The sequence below is a fragment of the Heloderma suspectum genome, chromosome 7, assembly GCF_057233095.1.
Source record: "Heloderma suspectum isolate Gila_16-S chromosome 7, 16-S_ref, whole genome shotgun sequence".
NCBI lineage: Eukaryota > Metazoa > Chordata > Lepidosauria > Squamata > Helodermatidae > Heloderma > Heloderma suspectum.
The window spans coordinates 34,303,371-34,328,545 of record NC_139464.1 but is presented as its reverse complement, the minus strand read 5'-3'; the positions used below and the strand labels follow the sequence as shown (position 1 = coordinate 34,328,545).

The 25,175-nt window shown below is 45.0% G+C and overlaps 1 protein-coding gene across 8 annotated transcripts in view; it reads left to right on the top strand.

Moving 5' to 3' along the window:
• The first annotated feature begins 12,571 nt into the window (after nucleotides 1-12,571).
• The window catches only part of IGF1 (insulin like growth factor 1), a 100,221-nt gene continuing 87,617 nt past the window's right edge, over nucleotides 12,572-25,175 (top strand). For 4 of the 8 annotated variants that reach the window (XR_014784261.1, XR_014784262.1, XM_084809606.1 and 1 more), the window contains exon 1: nucleotides 12,580-12,958. Coding sequence is in view for 3 of the 8 variants with exons in the window: in XM_084809606.1 (XP_084665732.1) it covers nucleotides 12,896-12,958 (63 nt within the window). In the remaining 5 variants the exon portion in view is untranslated. Of the gene's footprint in view, nucleotides 12,959-15,267; nucleotides 15,333-25,175 lie in introns of those variants that run through there. The other 4 variants (XR_014784263.1, XR_014784264.1, XM_084809608.1 and 1 more) reach the window with 2 other exon arrangements.

Sequence of the window (25,175 nt, the reverse complement as noted above, 5' to 3'; positions counted from 1 at the left end):
TATGAACCTGCTCAGGTCCTAAGATCAGCTTCAGAGCCTTTGTTCTGTGTCCCACTACTTAAAGGCAGGGTCTTTATTGTGGTGGTCCGTAAGGTGTAGCATGCCATACCCAGGGAACACCAACAGGCTCTTTCTCAGCCGGTATCCTGGTGGTCACTTAAGACCAATCTGTTTTGAGGGCTCATGGTTGCTGCACTGGATCTTTTGTCAGGGGTAGAAAACCTGGCATTCTCCAATATTGCAGCTCCCAGAATCTCTGACCACTGGCCATCCTTCCTGGTTGGGACCTATGGGAGTTGTAGTCCAAAACTTCTGCAAGACAATTACAGGTTGCCTACCCCTGTAAATTGATGTATTGATGCTGCTTTCTTTTCTTTTTTTTAAATACTTTTTTATTCTATTTGTTTATCTTTCTAAATGAAATAAACAGTACAACCTAGTCATTATCTACAGTTTCCAACAATGCAGTATTCTTAGGAGGACACAGCAATAATGAAAAAGGAAAAAAGAAACAGAAGAATGAAAAGGGTTGATGCTGCTTTCTAATCTGTATGCATGTTTAAGTTGTGAAATGTTATTGATTGGGGTGTTTCATGTTGGGATTTTTAACCAGATTGACAGATGGGATATAAATAAATCAGAAAAATAATAAATAACATAACATATAAAATAAGATAGTATTTATTTGTATTAAATATATATTTTTATATTTTATATTTATAAACATTATTGAGAGGCTCCCTTTTGCACATGAGAGATGTTCTACGGGCAACATCTGGAATAGATGTAGTCTTCATTAAACAGTTACATATTAAACAATATCTTGTGCCTTTGCACAAGGCAATAAAAAGTGTTAACATGGTTACATCATGAATGTCAGCTGGTTCTTATAACTTGTATCACAAATTCACCCAGTGCGGTTCTGTTCACATCCTACTTATCATTCCCTCTGCTTCTGATGTTCAGGTGTGAGTGCTGGAGCTCATGCAGCAAAAACAGCACCGCTTACAAACAAAAGAGGGTGGAATCAGCAGGCTTGGGGGGGAACCCCAATGTTTGCAGCAGTACAAAACATCTTTAGGCGGGAGAAACTAACAAGTTTACAGCTTGCAGGACCCCAAAAATTGCCCAGCGAGGACTGAGAGTTTTCAGCAGCTACAGAATGCCGACTGCCTGTTGTAGGGGTGGAGAGGGACAGAAACCAGATGGGAGGGGAAGGAATAGTATACTGTGGAGAAGGCAATGGCTGGCTGGAACAGTGAGCAGGAGCAATCCTCACTGCAAACTTTTGTTGCAGGCCCCACTTGTTTAAGAAACTAAATTTATTCATTCATTCATTTATATACCACCCAGTAGCTGAAGCTCTCTGGGCAGTTCACAGCAATGCAGAGATAAAATAATTAAAATATACAAAATGTAAAACAATTTAGAGACCAATCCTATGGCCACTAGACAGTGGCTAGACGGCCATAGGATATGCTTTTTTCTGGGAACCAACCTCAGAGCCCACGCTCCGAGGTTGGTTCCTGGAAAACTGAGCTCCCCCCACGTCCATGCTGCCTCAAAGGCAGAGCGGAACAGCCCTGTCCTCCATGCCCAGAAGAGGAGCGCAGAGCAGCTGAAAAGGGATGAGGCTGGGGGCATTCCGGGGCGGGGAGAGTGGATCTGCATGTATGACACATCCTACGTGTTGTACAGTAGCCTCTGCTCCCGCTGCCCCCTCCCCCCATGGCTAGACAGCCGAAATCGGATATTGGACATCCTCAGACAGCAGGCATCGATGCCCCATCATATTCCATTAAATACCCAGAAGTAGAAGACAGTCTTAACCTGGCACCAAAAAGATGAATGCTAAGTGTACAATGCAGTTTGCAGCTCTGTTTGGTTTACCGTCTTTTTACATGTTTTCATTCTGGGTAAAGTGCAAAGTGTGCTACTCACAGCGGAGGCTGGTGGCTCCGATGTCAGTGGGGTGGTGAATCCACTCCAGGTTTCAGTCAGAGCCAGTCAGAACTCTAAAGGAGCTCTCCAAGGTGCAAAGCACCACCAGCCTCCACTGACTACTCATGAAAATTAGGGGGCACAAGAATAGCAAAATCTTTCCCGTAAACACCTGCCATGTAATATATTTTCTAGGTTGTATGTCAGACATCACACCTCTAAGAAGAACTGTTCTGCACATTACACAGAATATGAGGTTAAATTGGGTGCCAATCAGGTAATTAGGGGTCATACACACCCATCCATTTATGTGTGCGTATGTATTAAAACTTAGTTTAGAGCAGAGGTTGGCCACCTGTGGCCCTCCAGATGTTGTAGAACTACAACTCCCATCAGCCCTACTCAGCATCATCAATGGTGATGAATTATAGGAGTTGCAGTCCAATAACAAGTTGCCCATCCCTAGTTTAGGGGTAGGCAATTTGGTGTCCTCCTCATGACTTGGACTTCAACTCCCACCAGCCCCAGCCAGCATGGACAATGATCAGGGATTATGGGAGTTGTAATACAAAATATCTGGAGGGCACTTGGTTGCCTATCCCTGCTTTACAGCATGCAGGGACGTGTGTGTTTTTCCCTGCAGTCTGAAGTAGTGAGGTCCAGAATTCTACCACATCACTCTGTGTAGTATACCAGAGGTGGTTCTATATTTGGGGCAAATGGGGCAGCAAACCCCCCACCTCCTGCTCCCCCACCCACTTGTGGCAGATAGATCCCCCAGCAAATGGGCACATTTGCTCTAATGTGCAGCTGACAAGTGCCACACATGATCTTCTACAGTCCTCCAACGGCCCCAGCAACCCAAATGGGCACCAGCCGCCACTGTAGTATACAGAACAAATCTTAGGGCCCCTTCCTATGTTAGCCTCACATTATGAGAGTTGCTACACCATGGCTCATTCCCACACCATCAAAATAATGTCAGAAGCTTTGGATCGCATGGGAAGAGCCCTTTGATTTCCAGGAGACATGATGCTGCAGTGTGACACCCTTCCACATGGACCAGGATTTCTGTTGCTTCCATTCCTGTTACCTTCTCAGCGCAGCAAAGAGTCACACTACAGTGGCTCTGACAAGTGGCTGTCCAGCTTCATCTTGAATGCCCCCGGTGTGGGAGACCCCACCACCTCCCTAGGTAATTGGCTCCATTGTAATTGGTTCCAGCATGGCCAATGATCAGGGATTATGGGAGTTGTAAAACAAAATACCTGGAAAGCACTATCCCTGGTTTACAGCTTGCAGGACTGAACTTTTCCCGGTGCCAAATTGGGGTTACACTGGAACAACGTTTCATTATTTTTCTTTAGGACAGAGTAGACAGTCACATCCCTGATCTTAACTTTGCCTTTTGTGATTGCTTGCTCTAATAGCAAACCCAGGTGGTGAGTGCCAACAGGACTGGTACCAGAGCAGGGCTACTGAGAAACAAGGGGTATGTGGGAGTAATTTCAGGGGAACCCTGAGGTTTGGGAAAGTACAATCCTTTAAATCGAAAACACCCTAAGGAGGCTACACACACTCACACAAAATCCAAAACATAGCCAATAAAGACTAAGCATGCTCAGTAGTCACAGAATATTGAGTGACCATTGAAAAAGGAAAAACAGAGGTAGAGAGTGGAATGCTTTGTTTGGAGGGAATGGTTGACTGGAACCCTGAAGGGGAACACCCTGTTACCGGGTGAGGATAGAATGCAACATTTTTATTTATTTTTTGCAAGGTCACTTGTAACATGGCATGTTCCCTATAATGATATAGTTGCTGTGACCACCAGAGGGCTCACAAATGTTCTCATAATTTTGGCCATCACTTCTTATGTCAAATGCTCCCAAATGTAAAATGCAGGCAAGCCAAAATACATTTACACTTGTAGAAAACAAAGAGCAAAGCAGCCATACATACATACATACCATAAAAAAACAGCCCAATTCATGAACTAAGATGTCAATCCCTACAGAAAGGTGATTAGGAAAAGGACTGTTGTTTAAAGGAGTTTCTATAAGAATCAACAACAGCAAACATCAACAAGGTCTTATGGGGTGAGCTGAAATTTGTTTCCAAATAATTTAATTTCAGCTGTTTACTCAGATAACATCTCCAAGGAAGCCAAAGGAGAGAGTGAAAGAGAGAATCCAAAAAAAGAAGTGTAGGAGGGGATTGAATGGAAACTTGTGTGCAGGCATAGGAATAAATGCCAATGGCAGAAAATGGAGCATAAGAATGTAAGTAGAGCCCTGCTGGATCAGAGTAAATATCCATCGGATCCAGCATCCTGTGTCTCAAAGTCAGTGGCATAGTGGAGCCAGGGCTCACAGGGTCAAAGATCCAGGACTTTCTGATTAGCAGGGATGCTGATGTCATCTGCCACCCCCTTCAGGCATCCCTGTTCCTTCTGAGCTCAGCTGCAATGCTCAGATTAGTGGGGGGGGGGGCAGGATGGATTCTCCTAGCAACAATAAATGGCTGTTGAGTTGTGAGAGATAGATCGACACAGCTGCCTGCATTTTCAGACTCTCCTTGGGGCATGATTATGGGGACTGCCATGATGACCACCTGCACTTCAAAATGTACTAGGGCTCACAGTGGCTAACCAGATGCCTCCAGGATATGAAGTCAACAGCTCTCCCTCCTATTAACTTGGCACCTGGGATTCAGAGGCATGCTGCCTCTTAACGTGGAGGATCTATTTAGACATCAGAGCTCAGTCTTCCCCAAATCTGGTGCCCTCCAGATGTGCTGGACTGCCGCTCCCATAATTCCAAGCCTTGGGATTAGGGGAGTTGCACTGCAATGAATCTCGAGAGCAGCAGGTTCAAGGATGGCTGTCATAGGAAACAGTCACTGGTAGATGTATCCTCCATGAATTTGTCCAAGGTTGCAACCCGAGGCATACTTATTTAGGAATAAGCCCCATTGAGCTCTGTGGATTTTACCAGTGAGTAAAGGTGCACAGGTTTGCACTATAATAACCTTTTAAAGATCCCATTGAGTCAGAGGTCTGCGCTGCTTGAAAGAGAGATACTGAAGGGGGAAGAACTTGAGGTCACTGGGAAGACAGAAACTGAAATCTTGAAATATTAGAAACAGGTCTTCTCCTCCTCCTCCTCCTCCTCCTCCTCCTCCTCCTCCTCCTCCTTCTTCTTCTATTGTTCCATTCAATAGGATAACCTGCTTCTTTATTTCTTTTCCTGTATAAAGAAACCAAAATAGCAATCTGTTCCCAAGTCACATTAAGAGAAAATGATCAGAACAGGTTGCCAGGTCACAACCTGGAGATCTAGTCTGTCTGTTTAATAGCACTACAAAACAGCATGCAGTTGTGCAATATCCTGCCCCACACTCCCACACAGTCCCTGCAGCCACCCGCACACCTCGGCTCAACTGCCTGAACAAGCAGAACCCTCATTTGGCAGAACCACAGAAAAGTTTTGGGGGAGGATAGTAGAAAAAGAGAGGAGTGCAAAGCCTGGGGTTGCCAGATCACAACCCGGAGACCGTCCTGTACCTTTAAATTTGCTGCTCAATTGGAAGCCCAGGTAGCTTCAGCATCTCCTTTGATCTATGCCTCCCCTGCCTGCTAGGATTCCAGGGCTGCCACGCAGCAGCTGGGGAAGAAGAGCAGACAAAAGGACTAGAGGGCAATTGGCAAGCTGACTCCTGCCCTGATTCAGTGATGAATTTAAAATACAGCAAGGATCTCCAAGCTGCATCTGGTAACTACATATTCTATAGCCATAGCCCCTTCAATGGGTGTGTGGTGCTGCGAAACAAAACAGGCAAGATCTTATAACTTAGCAACTTTCTCAGCATTGGCTTAGGCCCACCATCTTTACATGCTCCTTTTGATTGGGAATCATTTGGGCTCTTTTTTGTACCGTTCACTTTATTCATAATACTCTCAAGCTAAATTTGATTCTCTTAGCACTCCGTAGTGGCTGCCAAGTGCTAAAATGGATCCAATTTTGCTTCAGGACAAGCTAAATTTCACCCTTTTAGCACTCCATAACACTAAGAACATTTTTTTTTCACCGCTGCCCAATTTGGGGGCACAGCGAGGAATGCATTCGGTCCGTAGGTTGTGTGTTACCCACCCCTGGTAGATGATCTAGATGGACAAGTTGCCAGACTGGCAGCTTCTTATGTTTGGGGTGCTATATCTTACTAGTTATAAAACCAGACATATTTCAAGCAGTTCTTAGGAATCTGCTCAATGGATCAAAGCGATACTCCTGGCTTAGATTATGAAGAGGAATATGATTTTATCTGTGAGATGTAGACAAAGGACTACTTTGCCTCTCTTCTTCTCTGCCAAGTCATCTTTTCTCCCCTTCGTACTGACAGTGGTTTCTAGGAAACATGCAGACCTTCAAACATGAGTAAATAACTTTCTTATCAAATCTCACACAAGATCCTTTTAGAGCATGATAAGATAAAAAGTAGACAGTCTTGCCAAATTCTGCCACCACAACTGTGGAAATACGTAAACGGGCTACACAGGTCATAGCATAGAGTCCTTTCTAAATCTATGGCCTTTTCTTCACTCTGCTAGGAGCAGGTCCTGAGAAGGTTTGTATACCTTTAAGACTTGCAGTGAAGGGGTCATTCTGGCACAGATGGCTTCGTCTGCCACTGCAGAGGTGCCACAGGAAAGGCTGCAACTGATGCAGATGCCCTATAGCCACCATCAAGCAGCTCTGGCTTAGGGCCGTAGATGTGACATGTGATCTGTGATAAGAAATTGAAACCAGGGGGTGGGGGAGGTTGGAATAGAGTATCTTGGAAGAGGGCGTGGCTGGCTGGAACTCCTGAACAGGAGCACTCCATCTTGCAACTGTGTTTGTGTTTTTTGTCTTTTTGCAGGTCTCACTTTTTAATGTATTTATTTATTACATTTATATCCAGCCTTTTTTTCCCTCTTGCAAAGAACACAAGGCAGCTTACATGGTCCTCCTCCCCTCCATTCTATCCTCACAACAACCCTGTGAGGTAGGTTAGGCTGAGAGTCAGTGACCGGCCCAAAGTCACCCAGCGAGCTTCATGGCCAAGTGGGGATTAGAACCCAGATCTTCCCAATCGCAGTCCAACACTCTAACCACAACACCACACTGGCTCTCCTTCTTTGGTTAAAAGCAGCTATGGGGAGGGAGAGGGGGTTGGATTGGGTTCCTGGTTCTGCAGGAGTCTTAACCCTTTTCTTCTGTGCCATTTCCTGACAATTCCCCCACACAAGCTGCCCTTAGACAAGTCTGGGGAGGGGGAGACAGTTACGATGCTACTGCCTGTCTTTTATTCCCCCCTGTGCAATATGGGGGGGGGGAGATGATTTAAGTCAGGAAAATGGCACAGGAGGAAAGGGTTAATACCCAGTACTGAGTTCCCAGGCTAAAGTAGGCTGTATCTATGCTGTGTGGTTGTTTAAGCACATTGTGTCTATAGCAGCGGTGGATGAACCTGTCCATTTCAGTTTCTCTCAGTTTCCAATTTTTCCAATCTTATGTTCAGTTCATTCCAAACTTTTTTTTAAAATGCATGAAAACTTGTATGCATTTTTCTGTGCATTTCTCCTAACACATTCATTATTGTACACAAGTTTGTCTAATATACACACTTTTGTGAGAACCTTTCCTAAAGTAATGTGTATTTAATGTTATTTTCATGAATAAACACATTTCTATTTTCACTTTCCACTAATATATGCATTTTTGTACACATTTTTTGACTGGCCCGCCATTGCAAAATTTGGAGAAGTGTGCATTTCAATGGGCAACTGAGTTTCAGTTTGTGTATTGGTTCTAAAGTGCAACATTGGATACATTTGCATTGACATGGGAACTGAACAAATTTCCTCCCCCATTCCTACTGTATCGTTTGACCCTTAGATAATCTTTGGACTTAAAATGAGGAAAGTGTACTAAGTGATGGGACTGGATCAGCAGAGTTTTTATGTGGGAAAGGAGACATGGGGGTAAGTAACGTCCCCTTTGTACATATCTTGGGTGGCCGCTTGCCAAAGAAAGCAAGACTCCTGCACCTTCAATATATGTGTAGAAGCCACTGTTTCAGCAGGTGTAGCTGAAACAAGCTAGACCAACTTAAATATCTTCCCTCTTGAACATTACAACTGCAGGAGCCCAGTCCCCCCTATCACCTAGCTGGCCTGTACTCATCTGTTCTTCCATCCCTTTTTTTTTTTTTTTGAGGAAAATGGCAGCTTGTTCTTTTATGTAAAAGGGCTTTTTATGCAAACAGTGGCCGTAAATAAGCCCATTTCCGCAACATTACAGGCGTAAATGGTCTAAATAGAATTTTTGTGGCATGCAGTTGTCTTTAACTGGAGGGAAAGGTAACAACAAAATATAGCTCAGTTCGGATGTAATTATCTCAGTCCAATAAACCAGGGGTGGACAGAAGGTCGATCTCCAGATGTGTTGGACTTCAGTTTCCATAAGCCAATAGTCGGGAAAGCTAGGATTTGAAGTCCAAAACATCTGGAGATCGACCTTCTGCCCACCACTGCAACAGCCCGTGGTTTAATCGGAACGAGAATGAGTCTTGTGCCCATCCATGTCCTGCTCCCTGCTCTCTCATGCCTTAATGCAAAATGCCCAAGGCTGATTCAAACTACAGTTTCCCATGACATTGAAACTGGGAAACTGTAGTTTAAGCTGACTCCAAACCAGGATTTCAAACAATAGTTTGATCCTCATTTGCAAGCCAGGATTGTTGTCAGACCTTAAACCACAGTTTCTGGTTCTGTTCATTGGACCAAGATTGTCACATCCGAACTGGGCCTATTTGTCCAGCCCAGTACTGCCCTCAGGCTGCCTCAGTACCAGCCCCTGGCATCTTCAGCTCAATGCCAGCAGCTGCGCCAGACCCTCCACACTGGGCAGCTGGATTTGTGGCCTCCACTTTAATTGCCCTCAATGCCCTAGAATTGGGGTATTCTGGGGCATGATGTGAATGGCCATGCTGGCTGGGGATTATGGGAGTTGTAGTCCAACACATATGGAGGGTACCAGGCTGGGGAAGGTTGGATTAGTGCATTGTTTTTATTTATTATATATTTGCTGTGCCTTTCCTCCAAGTTACTCATGCTAGCATAGGTAGCCTCCATCTGCCCATCTACCCTTCCAGGGCCAGCTCAAGGTCTGAAGGAGACCTCTTCAAAGGGTGCTTTGTTTGTGGGCAAGATCTGGTGGGCTCATTTCTGGTGGCAGCAACTATCCAAGTGGTTGCATCTTTGATTTCCCACAATTCCCTGCGGAATTGGCAGCTTCCAGAACCAGCTGCCTACAAACAATGGTAAAGAGGAGTTAGGCAGAGATCAGTGTTGGACCCCGCCAGGGCTCCAGCTGCTGCCCAAGGAAGCGGTATATATTGATGCCAAGTCTGCCCCCTCATATATACAATTTTATCCTCAGAACAATTGTATCCTGTCAGGTAGATTAGGCTGAGAGAGAGTGACTGGCCCAAGGTTAGCCAGGCAGCTGTGTGGCTGAGTGGGATTGGAAGCTGGGTCTCATGGGCTAACTTCAGCATCCTAAACCAGCTTTTCCCAACCTAGTGGTCTGTAGCTCCCAGCATTCCCAGCAACCTGGCCAACTGTTTAGGGCTTTATAGGTAAGAACCAGCACCAGCTCTCACCACCTGCTTGTGAGCTCCCAGGAAACATTACCCAAGCAGGACAATCATAGAATAGTAGGGTTGGAAGGGGCCTATAAGACCATCAAGTCCAACCCCCTGCTCAGTGCAGAAATCCAAGTCAAAGCATCCCTGGCAGATGGCTGTCCAGCCACACTGCCTCCAGTGTGGGAGAGCCCACCACCTCCCTAGGAAATTGGTTCCATTGTCATATTGCTCTAACAGTCAGGAAGTTTTTCCTGATGTTCAGCCGGAATGTGGCTTCCTGTAACTTGAGCCCATTATTCCATGTCCTGCATTCTGGGATGATCAAGAAGAGATCTTCTGTGACAACCTTTCAAGTACTTGAAGAGCGCTATCATATCTCCCCTCAGTCTTCTCTTCTCAAGGCTAACCATGCCCAGTTCTATCAGCCTCTCCTCATAGGGCTTTGTTTCCTGTCCCCTGATCATCTTTGCTGCCCTCCTCTAAACCCTCTCCAGCTTGTCTGCATCTTTCTTAAAATGCAGTGCCCAGAACCGGACACAGTACTCCAGATGAGGCCTAACCAGTGCTGAGTAGAGGGGAACTAGTACTTCCTGGGATTTGGAAGCTATGCTTCTACTAATGCAGCCCAAAAGAGCATTTGCCTTTTTTGCAGCCACATCACATTGTTGGCTCATATTCAGCTTGTGATTGACAACAATTCCAAGATCCTTCTCGTAGTGTTGTTGAGCCACGTATCCCCCATCTTGTAACTGTGCATTTGGTTTCTTTTTCCTAGGTGCAGAACTTGGCATTTATCCCTATTAAATGTCATTCTGTTGTTTTCTGCCCAGCGCTCCAGCCTATCAAGATCACTTTGAATTTTGTTTCCATCTTCTAGGGAATTAGCTATCCCACCCAATTTCCTTGCATCATATTTATGTTTCAGTGCTTTATATAATATGAGGACCTTAGAAATGTGGGTTTAGTTTCTTCACCATCCATAGGCTCTCTAGGTCAGGGCAGTCCCAAGATATTTTTCTGCCTGAGAAGGACAGGGTGTCATCTCCCCCATCCCATATGCAGCAGCCAGGATTGGCAGTTGAATCTAATTCAACACTGTCAATGGGACAGTGTCCTCCACCACACTTGAAGGTAGCAGGCTAGCTCTTTCTTTCCACCATCTTGCCACTGCTCACCACCCGCTAGAATCTGCCACCTGAGGCAGCTGCTTCACTCTGCCTAATGGTAGGGCCAGCCCTGCAGATAGCTTGGGGCAAGTCACAGGTTGAGTTTGAGTTCTCTATCTGGAAAAAAAAAAATGGAAAGAATTGTGATTCTTCTCACCAGGTAAGAAGGCTTCAGACAAGTAAGAAAGACAAAAATGTGATGCATTCACAGCTTGGGGGAAGCATGTTCCCTCTCTGGCATGTGGCCCTTCCCAAGCACCAGTCCCCAAACAAAAGTGTAGCCAACATAGATTGTGCCTATAAGATTACATCTTTATATTCTCAGTGATTAAGACCTCAAAGTGAAGTCTACATGATATATAAAAACAGCTGTCTTGGAGCCTGTTGCAAGCCCCTAACACAGCTGATGAATTTGAATAACATCATAACCTAATAGTATGTATTGCTGGCCAGCACATGTTCTTTATAAAAACTCACATAGTTGTGGGGAAGGGAGTCAAGAACTAGCAGGCATGCGTGCCTTCTGTCAGATGCCATGCGAAGTAACGGCAGCATTAACCATCTACCTGCTGAGGATGCCAACTTTTTAACAGGCTCCTGCTCCTGTGCTTTTAACTGCAGCTTGACTTGCAGGCATGGGCATGTGGTTGCGTTTCTCTCCATGCTATAGAAAGCTTCACCTGCCCAAAGGTATTGGAGCAGGCCAAGGTTTCAGGGAATGTAGAGAAGCTGCTTTATATCAGACTATATGTGTCTATCAAGCCCAGAATTGTCCAGCCTGACTGGCAAAGGTTCTCCAGAGTCTTGGGTACAGGAAACTTCCCCATCACATCTGCTACCTGATTATTAATCAGTTAAATTAATAATAATTCAGTTAAAGATGCCAGAAATTGAACCTGGGACCTTCTGTTTGATGAGCATGCTGCTGTCAATGAGCTATGATTACCTCTCCTTTTCTTATTTTTAACCCCTTTGGTTTATTGTTATTTATTTATTTTTAAAACACAGGATGGAGAAGCAAAATCTCATAAAGCAACACAATGAACAGCAAAGCAAAGGGAAGGGCTGTGGCTCAGTGGCAGAGCACCTGCTTTGCATGCAGAACATCCCAGGTTCGATCCCTGGCATCTCCAGATAGGGCTGGAAGAATTCCAACCTGAAACCCTGGAGAGCCGCTGCCAGTCAGTGTTGACAATACTGGGCTAGGTGGACTGACTCAATATAAGGCAGTTTCCTGTGTTCCTAAATGTTCTGCCACAATGAAAATGACAGGAGGGTTTATTTGTTTTTAAGAAATCGTATCAGCCCGTGTGGTACTGGTGGGAAGGGCACAAAGTGATTGCATATGGTGTAAGACCCATGAGGAACTCCCCCAACAAGCCTCCAGTATAGATTAGATTGCAAACTGCCATTTCAGGGTTAACATTGTCAAGAGCCAGTTTTTCATGCTGGTCAAGATGCAGACAAAGCCTGACGGGTCCTCAGATCATAAGACTCAAAGGTGCATGAGCTGATCTAGTTGTGTGCATTGCAGCAGGCTCAAACGTGATGAATTCGTATGTTTCATTTCCCATTCCAGCTTCAGCTTCCTTGACTTCTTAAACCATGGTGTTTCCACCCACCCCCTGCTTCCCTTCACTAATGTACGTACTTTTAAGGAGGGAGGGGAATTTAAAAAAAAAATGCTTTAGTCCTCCAGTTTCAAAATGCAAAGGTATGATGTTATTTGTCACCATGCCCAAAAAAGTCCTTACTCAGTAACTTTGCCAGAAGAGGGAGAGAGAGAGAGAGAGAGAGAGAGAGAGAGAGAGAGAAGGCAAATGTTCCCCCAGCTGTTTCCTGTCTACAGTGTCTGTAATGTAGATAAATGTGAGGATTTTCTCTAAATCCCTCTTCTGTTTGCTAAATCTCACTGTCACTGCTAAAATCAGAGCAGATCGAGCCTGCGCAATGGAATAAAAAGTCCTCAATATTGAAATGTGAAATTGCTCTCAACATCTCACCTCTCTGGATTTCTTTTTTTCTTTTTTTTCTCCCCCACCCCCCTCATTATTTCTGCTAACCAATTCATTTCCAGAGTTTGCACTTAAGAAGCAATGGGAAAAATCAACAGTCTTTCAACACAATTATTTAAGTGCTGCTTTTGTGATTTCTTGAAGGTAAATCTTTCTTCCTATTTGATTTCTTTTTTAAAAAAAAACTAGTAATAATTTTACTGTGTGTGATCTGATTCTGGCTAGAAGTCTGTGAGGCACTTTTCGGTGACATTATTTCTGTACTGGGAATTTATTTCTGAACTGCTGAACAGACAGTTTTAGCAAAGCTGAGGAATGATTGCTTGTATGGAGGGTCTGAACAGAAGTAAGTAACTGTAAAGGTAACTCTATTGCAGGTACTTAAGAATTAAACTTGGGCTGGGGAAACTTCTTTTTTCTTTTTCTTTTTTTTGCAAAAATTCTGGCTCTGTCCTATCTGAAATTTCCACTGACAACATTTTCTGTAGCGAATACTGCTGAGCATGGAACCAGAAGTTTTGCATTTCTCTGCAGGTGCAAATGTTGACATTGTGATAGCCATTAGACATGGTAGGGAGCTGGTTCAGTTCTCTAAGATTACTGTAAGCACAGAATTAACACTGAACTCAGCTTTCATGACAGCTGTCTGCTGGCACTGCTGTAATTTACTCCTTTTTTATGCTTTCCTGTTAAAGTCAAAATTAAGCTTGTTTTTCCTTTTCTAAAATAGAAACCGTCTATTGCTGGCCATGCAGATTCATGTTAAGTTTAAGCAACTGTGCATTAAGGAAAGTAGAACTCTCTCCTGGTCTAGCTTTAATTTGTCCTTTGCAAGGAGGCTTTTGTCAAGCAAAGTTTGATAAGCATTTTAAAAAATCCTTTATTACTATGCATTGCTCCTTTGGAATATAAATGCTTTTTAGGTGGATTTGGCTTCAGTAGAAGCACTGACCTCTGTTTCTGTCAGCTGGCCTTCACTCAAGTTTCCATTCTCAGCAAAATTATATCCTTCAGGAACCAAGCTTTGTTTTGTTTTGTTTCCATTTGTAGGCAGAGATGTGTGCTGCTGACACAGTCTCCGTTGCAGAAGATGCCAATTTAGTTGAGTTTTGTGCTGTGGTTTTTATATTACCTTGCCTAAGTCAGTTTCATCCATTTTATTTTAAGACGGGGGGGGGGGTTATTTTTGTAATATAATTTTACAGTAGAAGAAAACAGTGTGTCATACGAATCTTGCTGAAGTCAACAGCCATTGAAGAGTCAAGGCTACAACTGCAGAATGATGGACAGCCTCCAATGCTCAGTTTACTGGAGAGAGGAAGATATAAACTAACCAGTACTTCTAATATAAGCTGTCCAATATAATATAGATTCCAAAGTGGTAGACCAATTAGAAGTGGTCCACCACTGAGGCAAATTGAGCTATCCCAGTTTATAATAGAAGGCAGGTTCCCCAGGGATGTGTATGATCTAAGCATGTTAACCAAGACTTAAGTCTGACTACATTTAGAAGGAGTTACAGTGCAATCCTATGTGTGTCTCTTCAGAAACAAGTCCCATTGAATTCAATGGGACTTACCCCAGGTGCAGGTGTATAGGATTACAGCTCTAGTGAGTATACTGAAGTGCTAAGGGAGGGGAAAGTGCTAAGGAAGGAGAAAGGCATCTTGAGGATGAGATAAGCAGTAGTATGGGGGCTTCCCACAACATGCTTTTGGATTGTGCCACCTGCATTGATTCTGCTAGACCCCTTCCATAATGGACTGCTAGAAACAGTCAACACATTGGTGCTTAAAGACTTCTTGTGCAAACCGTCCTTTGCATTACCTTGATGGTATCTACTGTATGTACTTCCATATTAGTCACTTGTGGTGTTGTCTTTGATGGCATGGCTATGTACACATACATTTCTATAGTGTGGGTTGATACTTGGACCTTAAGATCCTATAGTCAATCATGCAATTTAGAAGCTTTTTAAACACACACACACAGAGAGAGATATATTCAATCTATGGCATGCCTCTTGCCACAGCTGTGCCTGAACAAAGCATTTCCAGTAAATGACAAGCATCATAGTTTGAGATGGTTACGAATCGGCATTCACCCAAATTTCGCTTGAGCATTCAGACGCAGTGCTTGATTTAAAGCTTCTTGAGTAGGAGGAGTCGGGGGAGGGCAAAGAAGGTGTAAAAGCCATGGAGCAAGCCATCTGTTGGCTTCCTTAAGAGCCACTGTTTTGGACTGCTGCTCTCCAAGCGCAGCACGGACCGGATCTTCCCCGAAGGAGAGAGATCCGTGGAAATCCCAGCTGCGAAATATAACTGATCATTCATTATAGGGGTGTTTAGCCACTGTCTTGCACAGTACAGAGTCCAAATGTAATCAGATGCTCTGATAAACTCCGCCCACCTGCCAGGGCATGCTTTTAAAGGCCTCTGTTTTCACCCAGTTTGGACACACAATAAATTGGACACACCCTGACCTGTTGAAAAGACCAGCAGACAAATTGTTAATCATTGTGAGTATTTTGTATAACTCCCACCATCCCATCTGAACAGGAAAGAACTATAACGGTATATATAAAAGAGTGTTTTCTGTAAGATTCCTGAATAATCCTTTCAGGAACTATTATATGTTTTACAGACTAGGTTCATAGGTCCATTTGGCCTAGGAACATATGAATCCATGATTATAATGACTATGATTCCAAATGTTGCAAGTCTTAGGTTGTTTTCTAATTTGGGGGTAAAGTTTTAAAGCTCTCAACAATTGCATTGTGTCACATTCTTGACTTGTGCCAAAGGAAGGTGAGGGGGACATGGAGACCCTGTTTCTTGTCCTAGAACTAATATTTTCCTTACAATGTTGCTTTAAAACAAAGTCTCAGATTATAACAATGTTAAATGAGGTTTGTGTTTGAGGCAAGGCCAAATTTGGTCCAAGAACACTCTGTTAAATACACAGTGTTCTTCAATAGATACGCAATGCCTTTCCATTGAGACTATGATAGAAGAGCTCTTTGAATTGCACCCTTACAAATAAAATCATGAAATCAGCAGGTGATTTACCTCCATCATAAACAGTGTTGAGCTATTGCAATGGGGGAAAGTGATACTGTTAAAGCTGGGACACTTCAGAGCTTTCAAGATTAAACAAGAGGGCCCTTCTGTTTGTTGTTCAAGTCATGTTCTTGCATTCAGGAGAATTGCTTGTTGTTTTTTTGTGGATTATTTCTTGAGCATGACAAAGTTAGGGAATGACTCATGTTGTGAATGTGGGGGGGAGTGTTTCATCTTCAATCACTCCTTGAGGAATCCCTTTGGCCTTTGTGTTGGATGTTTTCATTGTGGCAATGTCATTATGATGAATGAAAGTGTTGATTTCAGCTCCTATGTTGCCGATTTCTGCTTTGATACTGGCTAACAATTACTTCAGCTGTCATACAGATGAGCCGTTGTAGAGGAAAGGTTTGCATAGAGTAAGGGCCCTGGAAAAGGGTGCGGTGCAGTGTGGACACATTAACCCTTCTGTGAGATTCCTGTCTGTGAAGGTCCAGCCAGTCACTTCCTATGAGCAGTTTTGCCCTTACAGCAATAGTGTACCCCAAGAATGGCTTGACTTTTCACCATAGGAACAAATGGCAAAGTAAAGGGATGCACCTGGGGACACCATGGGGGCTAAACCTACTTTTCAAGGCAAGCACCACAGTCACCACCACACACACACATACACACACACAGCCACTGACAATCAAACGTTTTGCTATCTATATAGCCCAATCTTAGATTCTGGATTTTAGTCACACTGGAATGTGACAGAGTGGTGGGAGAAAGGGCCAGAAAGCTGAGAGATGTCTTGTCCATCTATAGATGGGTGGGTGGGTGGGTAGACAGAGTTGACAGGTGCTAAGTTATGACAACTACTGAAGAACAAGATGGAGATATTGGCTTGCTTGGGAAAACCATAAGGTTCACGGAAGAACAAAAAGTATTTAGGGTGGGGGAAAACCTGTAGGGACAACAACAATAAAATGTCCACCCAAAACAATCCAATGTTCAATGGCCATGTAATGCTGGGTGCCTGTTGGGCAGGGGAAGGAGATGGAATGGTATATCCTAGAAGAAGGCATGGCTAGCTGACTGGCTGTAACATTGGATGGAGGCACTGCACACTGCAACAGTTTTGTCGCAGGGCCAACTTCTGATTCAGATTTTGAACCTAGCAGGTGTTGAGGTGCTCCTGATGATTCTTGAATCCAATGAGGCATAAGAGGACCTTTTGGGCTTCTTGCGGTTGGATGATGCTTGTGTTTGAGGTTGGATGGTGCTTGTGTTTGCAATTTCTGCCTAGGTCTTCCAACATCCTGTGAAGAATGTGATCAAATTGTCGCCAATGTCCAGGAAAGATCAATATTCCGCAGCTGCTTTGTGCTGCTCCAGTAACACAAAGCAGCTGCTAATCCTAATTTAAACAGCATTTATACAAGGCTTTAGAGCTGCTTTGGTAGCTGGACCACACCCAACCCATGTGGCCTTGCCCTTCCCAGTTCAACCACACTGTATCTGTTGATTTAAACCCTCTGCAAACTGACAACAGCAAGGCAGCGTGGATTTACCTATGAGCTGCCAGGATCAATAGGTATATGGCAGCCTTCCCCATCCTGGTGCCCTCCAGATGTGTTGGGATGCAACTCCCATCATTCCCAGACAGCATGGCCTTCGGTGGGAGTTGTCACCTGACGCATCTGGAGGGGCACCAGGTTGGGGAAGACTGTGAAGGGCCCCTGTGCATTTGATAGTTGAGCAAGAGAAAACATGGGGAGGAGTCAAGTGCAAATTGTTCTGTCATAGTGGTTGGATAAGTTGTGCTATGGGCAGTGGAGGCTGGTGGCTCCAATAACAGTGAGGCAGTGAATTCAGTCTGGGATTCAGTCAGAACCAGTCAGAACTCTAAAGGACCTATTCAAGGTGTAATCAGTGGGGCAGTGAATCTGTTCCAGGTTCCAGTCAGAACTCTAAAGGAGCTATCCAAGTACACCTTGCATAGCTCCTTTAGAGTTCTGACTGAAACCCGGAGGGGATTTACCATCCCACTGACATTGCAAACATGCAGCACCCACCAGCCTCCACTGGCTATGTGGAAAGGCAAAGGAACTTGCCTTATATTGAACCTGGCAACTGCCTTTTCCCTACACTTTCAGGAAGGGTCTTCATAAGAAGGAAACGGTGGACAACCTTTGGAGACTTTGGACTCCAGCCTGTTTTCACCACGTCTTTATTTCAAATCTGTACACAGAATTTTGACTACTGTAGTTTACCTCAGGAACAGGGCCAGCATCAGTGGTAAGCATTGGCAGGCACCTGCCAAGGGCCCACACCCCAACAGGAGGCCACTGACAAGAGCCCCCTGGACTTGCTTCTCCTTTTGACCAATGTAACCTGCTTGTACACCTGCATCTTGCTTTGGCCCAGACAACAGTGGTGATGGTAAGGAAGGAGGAACAGTAGATGTTACTGCCTACTTGCTCCCTGGCTCCTGCCTGTCAAAGCAAGCAGTAAAGCAAGCAAGTGGTGGCAATGATGAGAAAGAGGAGGAGACCAAGAGCAGCTGTTGAGCATTGTAGTGAGAAGGTAGATTCACTGAGAGAGGAGGCCCATTGAGCTTGCCTAGCCCAAGGGTCCTCAAAAACCTGGAACCAGCACTGCTAAGGAACCCTGGCGCTGTTTCCATCTCTGAAGAACCCTTTACATGACCTTTTCCTGCATGCAGTGTGGCTTGGCTTGATCCCTGTCCTAGTCTTGGATGGGTGGGACAGGGTTAGTTTCCAGCCAAGGGAGGCCTGAGCCAGGCCCCCCTCTCTCTCTAGCAGCTCCATCCTCTGTGCCTTGCCCTCCAACCCCAAATGTGTGTGGGTGAGCTGCAGTTGCTCAGTGAAGAAGGGAATGCACTGGGCACGTGCTCAGTGAAATTCCAAATCCAAAAGGTCGGTCTACTGACCATAAAATAATTAATACAACTCTGATGAATCAGAAACAATCAAGATGAAACAAAAACAGTATATATGCACACAAATGATACTAACGTAGTATTTAAAAAAAATTCACTTAAAAAAATAAAGACTCCATTAGAATATAAGGACGTAAGAAGAGCCATGCTGGATCAAGCTGAAGGCCAATCTAGTCCAGCATTCTGTTCACACAGTGGCCAACCAGCTGCCTTTGGGAAGCCCATAAGCAGAACATGAGTGCTGAATTTAGACTTGGAGCACCTCTCCCCTTTACTATGTCTGACCTTGTTTTAATGGCTACATCAACAAACCTAGTTGTGTTCTCTGTAGTCTTAATGGTAATATCTAGGGATGGCATGGGCGCTTAGCTCAGTCTGGGAGTCCGATAGACTCCCCCCAGCTTGCGTCTCCGGTCTGTGCCCACCGAGCCACTGCCCCTGCTCATGCCCGGGGGCCAACCTCCTTCACCTACCCTGAGCTGTTGCCAAGTGCCATTCTCACGGTCGCCATTTTGCAGGGGGAAAATGGCACCTCAGGAACTTCTTTAAATGTAATATTGTGCACATAGGGCAGTAAATCTGTGCAAAATTACAGGTAGCAGAGGGGCTCCATTTCAAATCGCTCCTTGAAAAAAATTGGGGGTGGGGGAGGAAATCCCACCAACCCACCCTGCTATGGGTCCTTGGAGCAACAGGACCCATAGCAGGGGGTGGGAGTCCACACTCCCACCCCCGATTTTCATGAGAAGCACTTTGAAAATCTAGTGTAAGTGAATGGAGCCCCTCCACTGACTGTAATTTTGCACAGGTGGGTCCTTTACTGCCCTATGTGTGCTTTATTACATTTGCGAAAGTGCCCCTTGAAAAAAAAATGGAGTGGGGAGAATCTCACCCCCAGCCATGGGTCCTTGGGGCAACAGGACCCATGGAGGGAGGGGATTCCCCCCTACCCGTGATTTTCACACGGAGCGCCTTGAAAATCTAATGTAAATGAACCAGTCTATTCACTTACATTAGATTTTCAAGGTGCTCCTCAGGAAAATCAAGGGGAGGAAATCCACCGCCTCCCACCAAGGACTGGGGGGGCATGCCAGTCCTTGGGGGGTAGATTTCACCCCCAAAAAGGCATTTCCCCCCACCTGGCTGAAAGATCCCTCTCCCAGCCTGCCTTTTAAAAGGCAAGCGGCTAGAAGGATCCTCCGCCTGGCTGGGGGGAAATGCCTTTTTGGGGAGAAGGCAGTGTGTGGCAGGGGGAGAGAGGATGGCCCAGTGGTACAGACCTCCTTGGGTATCCCCCACCCCACCCCGTGCTTTTCATATATTTTTAATGTCTTCATTCTGTTCTTGCACAAGAATGGAACAAAGACATTAAAACATTGCTGCACCCCATTTCTTTTGAGAAAGCCAGGGTGCCAGGCACGGGGAGCAGGGAGGGGGTGCTCCCTCCCACCCCCTCCTGTGCCTGGCACCCTCACTTCTTCAGAAGAAAAAAGGCACTTTCCCAGCTCCATGTAGGGCTCCCTTTCTCTCCCATAAGAGCTGTCAGAGCTGAGCAAGGATGCTCAGCAAGCAGGTCCCAGCGAGCACAGAGGCTCATTGAGTGTGATTGGGGGAGCATGAGCAGGGACAGAAGCTCAGTGAGCACTTGCAGAAGCCGGACATGGGTGAGTCCATCCATCCCTATTAATATCTGCCAATAAGGTAGAAACGTAAACATCATCAGAGTTTCCTAAATATAAATAAAGTACTGAAGAAAGAAAATGGGATGTTATATCCCTATAAAAATCATAAAATAAAAGAACATGGGCCAATGTTGCCACCATACCACTTCTAGAAGGGCAGACTCTTATGTAGGGATGGGTGATAACTTCATTCAGTTCATAAACAGTCTGGAAAGAAATTGAGACTTATTTGCTTTTTAAAGGAATGTAGGAGAAAGCAAAACTGATGGATTTGTCTATCCAGGCAGGGGACTTTCAGTGCGTGCTCTTAAAAGTATGTGTTTGAATTCAGCCATATTAGGGTGGCCACCTCCTTTTTTCTAACAGGCTACTTATCTGTATCTTTACATGGCAGGCAGGTACACCATGGTTCTTTCCATGGTGAGAATAGCTGTACTTATTGAATTTGGCCAGTGCGAATGGGTGAGCATTTCACCTGACTGTTGTTTTTTAATAAGACCTTACCAAAATGTGCAAATTTCTTCATGAATGGGATGAAAAGAACTTGAGATTTAAAGAATTCAAATGTGGGAGGAAGCAAAACTGACATATTTGTCCATCCCTACTCTCAAGTGCCAAGGTAACCCTGTAAAATGCCCTTCTGTAAGTGCTGATGACAATGCATTTAGCCTAGCCATAGAGACGACTCCCCTTTATAGGTAGATAATCGACCCTAGACACTGGGTGGGCAACTTGTGGCCCTCCAGATGTTTTGGCCCACAATCTCCATCCAGAGGGCCACAAGTTGCTCACCCCTCCTGTAGGCCAATATCTGATGATTAACAAACACCATTTTCCAAGGCTGACAAATTTTACAGATTTAAATCCAAAACTTCTCCCTTTAGTGCAAGCAACTGCTTTTTCCATCTAACTGGGAAATGCTGATACAGTGAATAACCAATTATATTTACTTTGGTATTAATCAGAACTTGTTTCTTTTAAAATGTTTTAATTGTTTTAACATGGTGTTTTATTATTTTATTTTTGCTGTTCACCACTCCAAAACCTTTTGATGTAGAGCGGTATATCAATATGGTAGGTAGGTAGGTAGATAGATGATAGATAGATTAGATAGATAGATAGATAGATAGATAGATAGATAGATAGATAGAACATTTTACCCAGGAACAAGCATAACCTACCAGTCAGTACCAGGGCTGGCTCCATAGGGCAGCATGGTTGGACATTTGCCATGGCCCCAAGACTAGCTGAGGGCCCACCACCCTAGTAGTACTACCATTTCAACTTTGCACAGAGTATCCAGTTTGCTCAGAGGCAACCTAAGAGACTTTTCAGTCAGCATGTCCAAACTCCAAGGTGAAGAGCACCCTCTGAGGGCCATGTGCCCAGTGCCCACCGCCATAATCCTGGAGCCAACTCTGGTCCACCCCAAAGATGAATAGCCCAAATCTGTTGAAGATAAGTACATGGATGATGCTTTGTTAATTACCTCACATGCTCCAGGGCTGAGCCCTATCTTTGAAAGTAGCTTCTGAGGCTGAACCACCGGGTGAAGCTAAACTCTCATGGCAGAGGTGTATTTCTGACTTTTCCCATGCCCATTGCTTGAGTGAATCTCTTGACAATCTGTGGGAAAGGACCGTGGAACAATTCACACAGGCACATGAGTCACTTGCTTCTCCTACCCTTGATAGCTGGCAGCTGAATGTGTAAACTTGCAAGTCATTGCTGTTCTTAATACCACAGAGTGATAGACAAGTGACCCAGAGGCATTCATGGGAAGTGAAGATGGCAGCGGCTGGAGGCCCTCTTTTTGCTTTAAGGCGATCCCAGCTGCCAGCAAGGAAATTTGTTAATTTAAAAAGTAGGCGGGGTAGAGCAGGTGGGCAGGCACCAAAAAAAGTGTCTCAGGTGCACTGCCCAGGCACCATGTTGCTTACCCCTGGTGTAAATTATACTGGATTATTGGACTGGGCCTATGAGGGGGCCAGTCCAAACTGGCCCCCTGATAGGCCCAGCCCAAACAAACATGCAGCAGTAAGATGCTCATGCACAGGATCTGTGCAGGGGTGCTGAACCTCTTTCAGCCCAAGGGCAAAATGCCATTTTGGAGAAGCTCTTGGGGGCCGCATTCCAGTGGCAGGTGGGGCTGAAGGCAAAACGGAGCTGGGCTAAAAATAAACCAGGTGAGGTGAAAATGCCCAAACAACCTGCATATTTGAGCTTAAACTCTTACTGCCAGCAACTAGGGGAAGCATCTCAACCCTTTAGACGGGGCGGGAACTGCACAAAAGCCAGGAAACCATCAAAGGACTGATGGTCAGGGGAAAGGGTGTGGCCATCTGAGAAACCCTGAAGGGCCAGATTGGGGGCCCCAGCAGGCTGGATGGGGTCCTGAGCCTGAGGTCCTCCCCAGACTAATAGATATTGTCTACTGCAAGCTGCAGTCCTAGGCACACTTTCTCCCAAGGAAGGCCCAATTTGAACTTAACTCCTGAGTAAACAAGAATAGGGTTAGTCTACAAGTCTTCCCAATAAGCAATTGGTTTCCTGTCTGTGTTGCTTGTCCACTTCCTTCCTTGAGGAAGTTAGCTAGGTTGGCTCTTCTGTCACACCAGGCATGCGTGCAACTGCTTCTCTTCCAACATGCCTATGTAACTTGTGCGGCCTGCCTGTAAGGAGAAGCATTGAGCACATGATCTAAAGTGACGGGTCCAGCATCCCAATTCCCACAGTGGTGAACCAGATTCCAATGGTGCTGGCCACAGATGCCACTGGTAGCCAAGAAGAGGACATGAAAGCAATAGCCCTCTCCTGCAGTTTCTCTTTAACAACTCGTATTCAGCAGCATGCTGTATCTGAAGCTGTAGCCCAGTGTTCCCCAATGTGGTACCCTCCAAATGTTCTGGACTAGAATTTCCAGCATCTCTGATCATTGGCCATGCTGGCTGGGACTGATGAGAGACAAAGTGCAAAATATCTGGATGCCACCACATCTGGAAAGGCTGATGTAGACTGTATAGAACCATCACGACTAGTAGCGATGATGGACAAATCTATCCATGTTGGGTTGTCTCTGTGTTTTGTGTTTCCAGTCTTAATTTTGGTTCATCTCAAATTTTGAGAACTTTTTTTTTTAACAGAGTGTTTGCATGAATGTTCATAACCATTTTTTTTCACATTTCTCCCCAATACATGCATTCTTATATGCCTAGTATGCACCTCTTTTTTGCAAACAATTTTCCTAATATAGTGCATTTTATGTGAAGTTCCCTAATATATGCATTTTGTGTTATGGATGCATTTTTTGATTGGCGAACACGGTTGCAAAATTCGGATAAGTGCAAATTTTGAAGGTTAACTGAATTTCGGTTCACATAGTGGTTCAGCAGTGCAAAATTAGATAAATTCGCATTAAAATGCAAAATGAACTAATTTCTGCCTCATCCCTAATGGTTGGTAACCACAGCTAGAAGATATGCTGTGTGTGTGTGTGTGTGTGTGTGTGTGTAGTGCTCTTTTAAAGCTATCTAAATTACCATCATCACTAGCGAATTCTATAAAGTGGTTATGTGTTGTCTGAGGATGCACTCCCTTTAGTTGGTGCTGAATCTCTCCCTTAGAAATGTGTAGAACCCGTGCGAGAAATGCCACGGCTCTTATCAAAACACTGTCTTCCCTTTGAAATTCTTCACATGTGGAGGGTGGGGGGACACCCATCCCCAAATGTGCTTCAAATTTCACTTCAGTCAACTTTTCAAGCGGTCTACCCTGAAGACATGACATCAGGACAGAAATGAGGCAGGAAAGGAAAGGTGGGAGAAAAACAACATGCCAGGAGGCAATACAGAATGGTTTTTTGCCCAGAGCAGGCCATAGAATGGCCATCTGTCCTACCTTACAGAAGACAATCCTTTGTTTGAAGAGCTTTCAGAGGACAGCCCCCTATTTAATGTAGGGCTGTGCACCACCTCAGTCCGAAGCCCGTATAACAAGTCAAAGCGGGCTGCTGCACATGACTTCATGTGATACAAGGTGGAGCAGAATAGCAACAAGGTACCCTCATCCAACTCAGTGATTCGTTCTGAGCAACTCAGACAGTCTGGCACCAAAAGTATCAACCTGAGAAAGTTCAGTTAGGGGTTGAGGAGGAGGGAGGGGGGAAGGGAGGAGGAGGAGGAGGAGGAGGAGAAGGGAGGGAGCTTTGGTGAATGGAAACACTAGTTGCCAAATTAGGGCTGAATGTAACCCAGCAATTTCCAGTCAGTGACAGTGGTGGAGGAGCGGGGAAGATTGAATAACTGGAGAAAAAATGGCTGTGTTTCTGAGACAGAGATCATTCTGATGGTGTTACTTAGGGATGTGAGAACCCACCCTCAGCTGGGTTCTCTGGATGCTTCCCCCCACCCGTGCTTCACTTGCCAGTCCCTCCACCTCCACCATGATAGCCATGTTTTTAAAAGCATGATGATTGGAAGTCTATGTGCACATAGACTTATATGCAAAAAGTGCCATGAATCACCCAGGCAGGAGGAGGAGGAGGCGAGGTGCACGTCCCCACCACTCGCTAGCTGTCTCTTCCTTGCAAGCAGGAGATGGCTATTTCGGGTGGGGGAGTGATGCTCCTCCTCCTACTACTACCTGGTCAGCTGCCAAGGACAGCCAACCAGCAA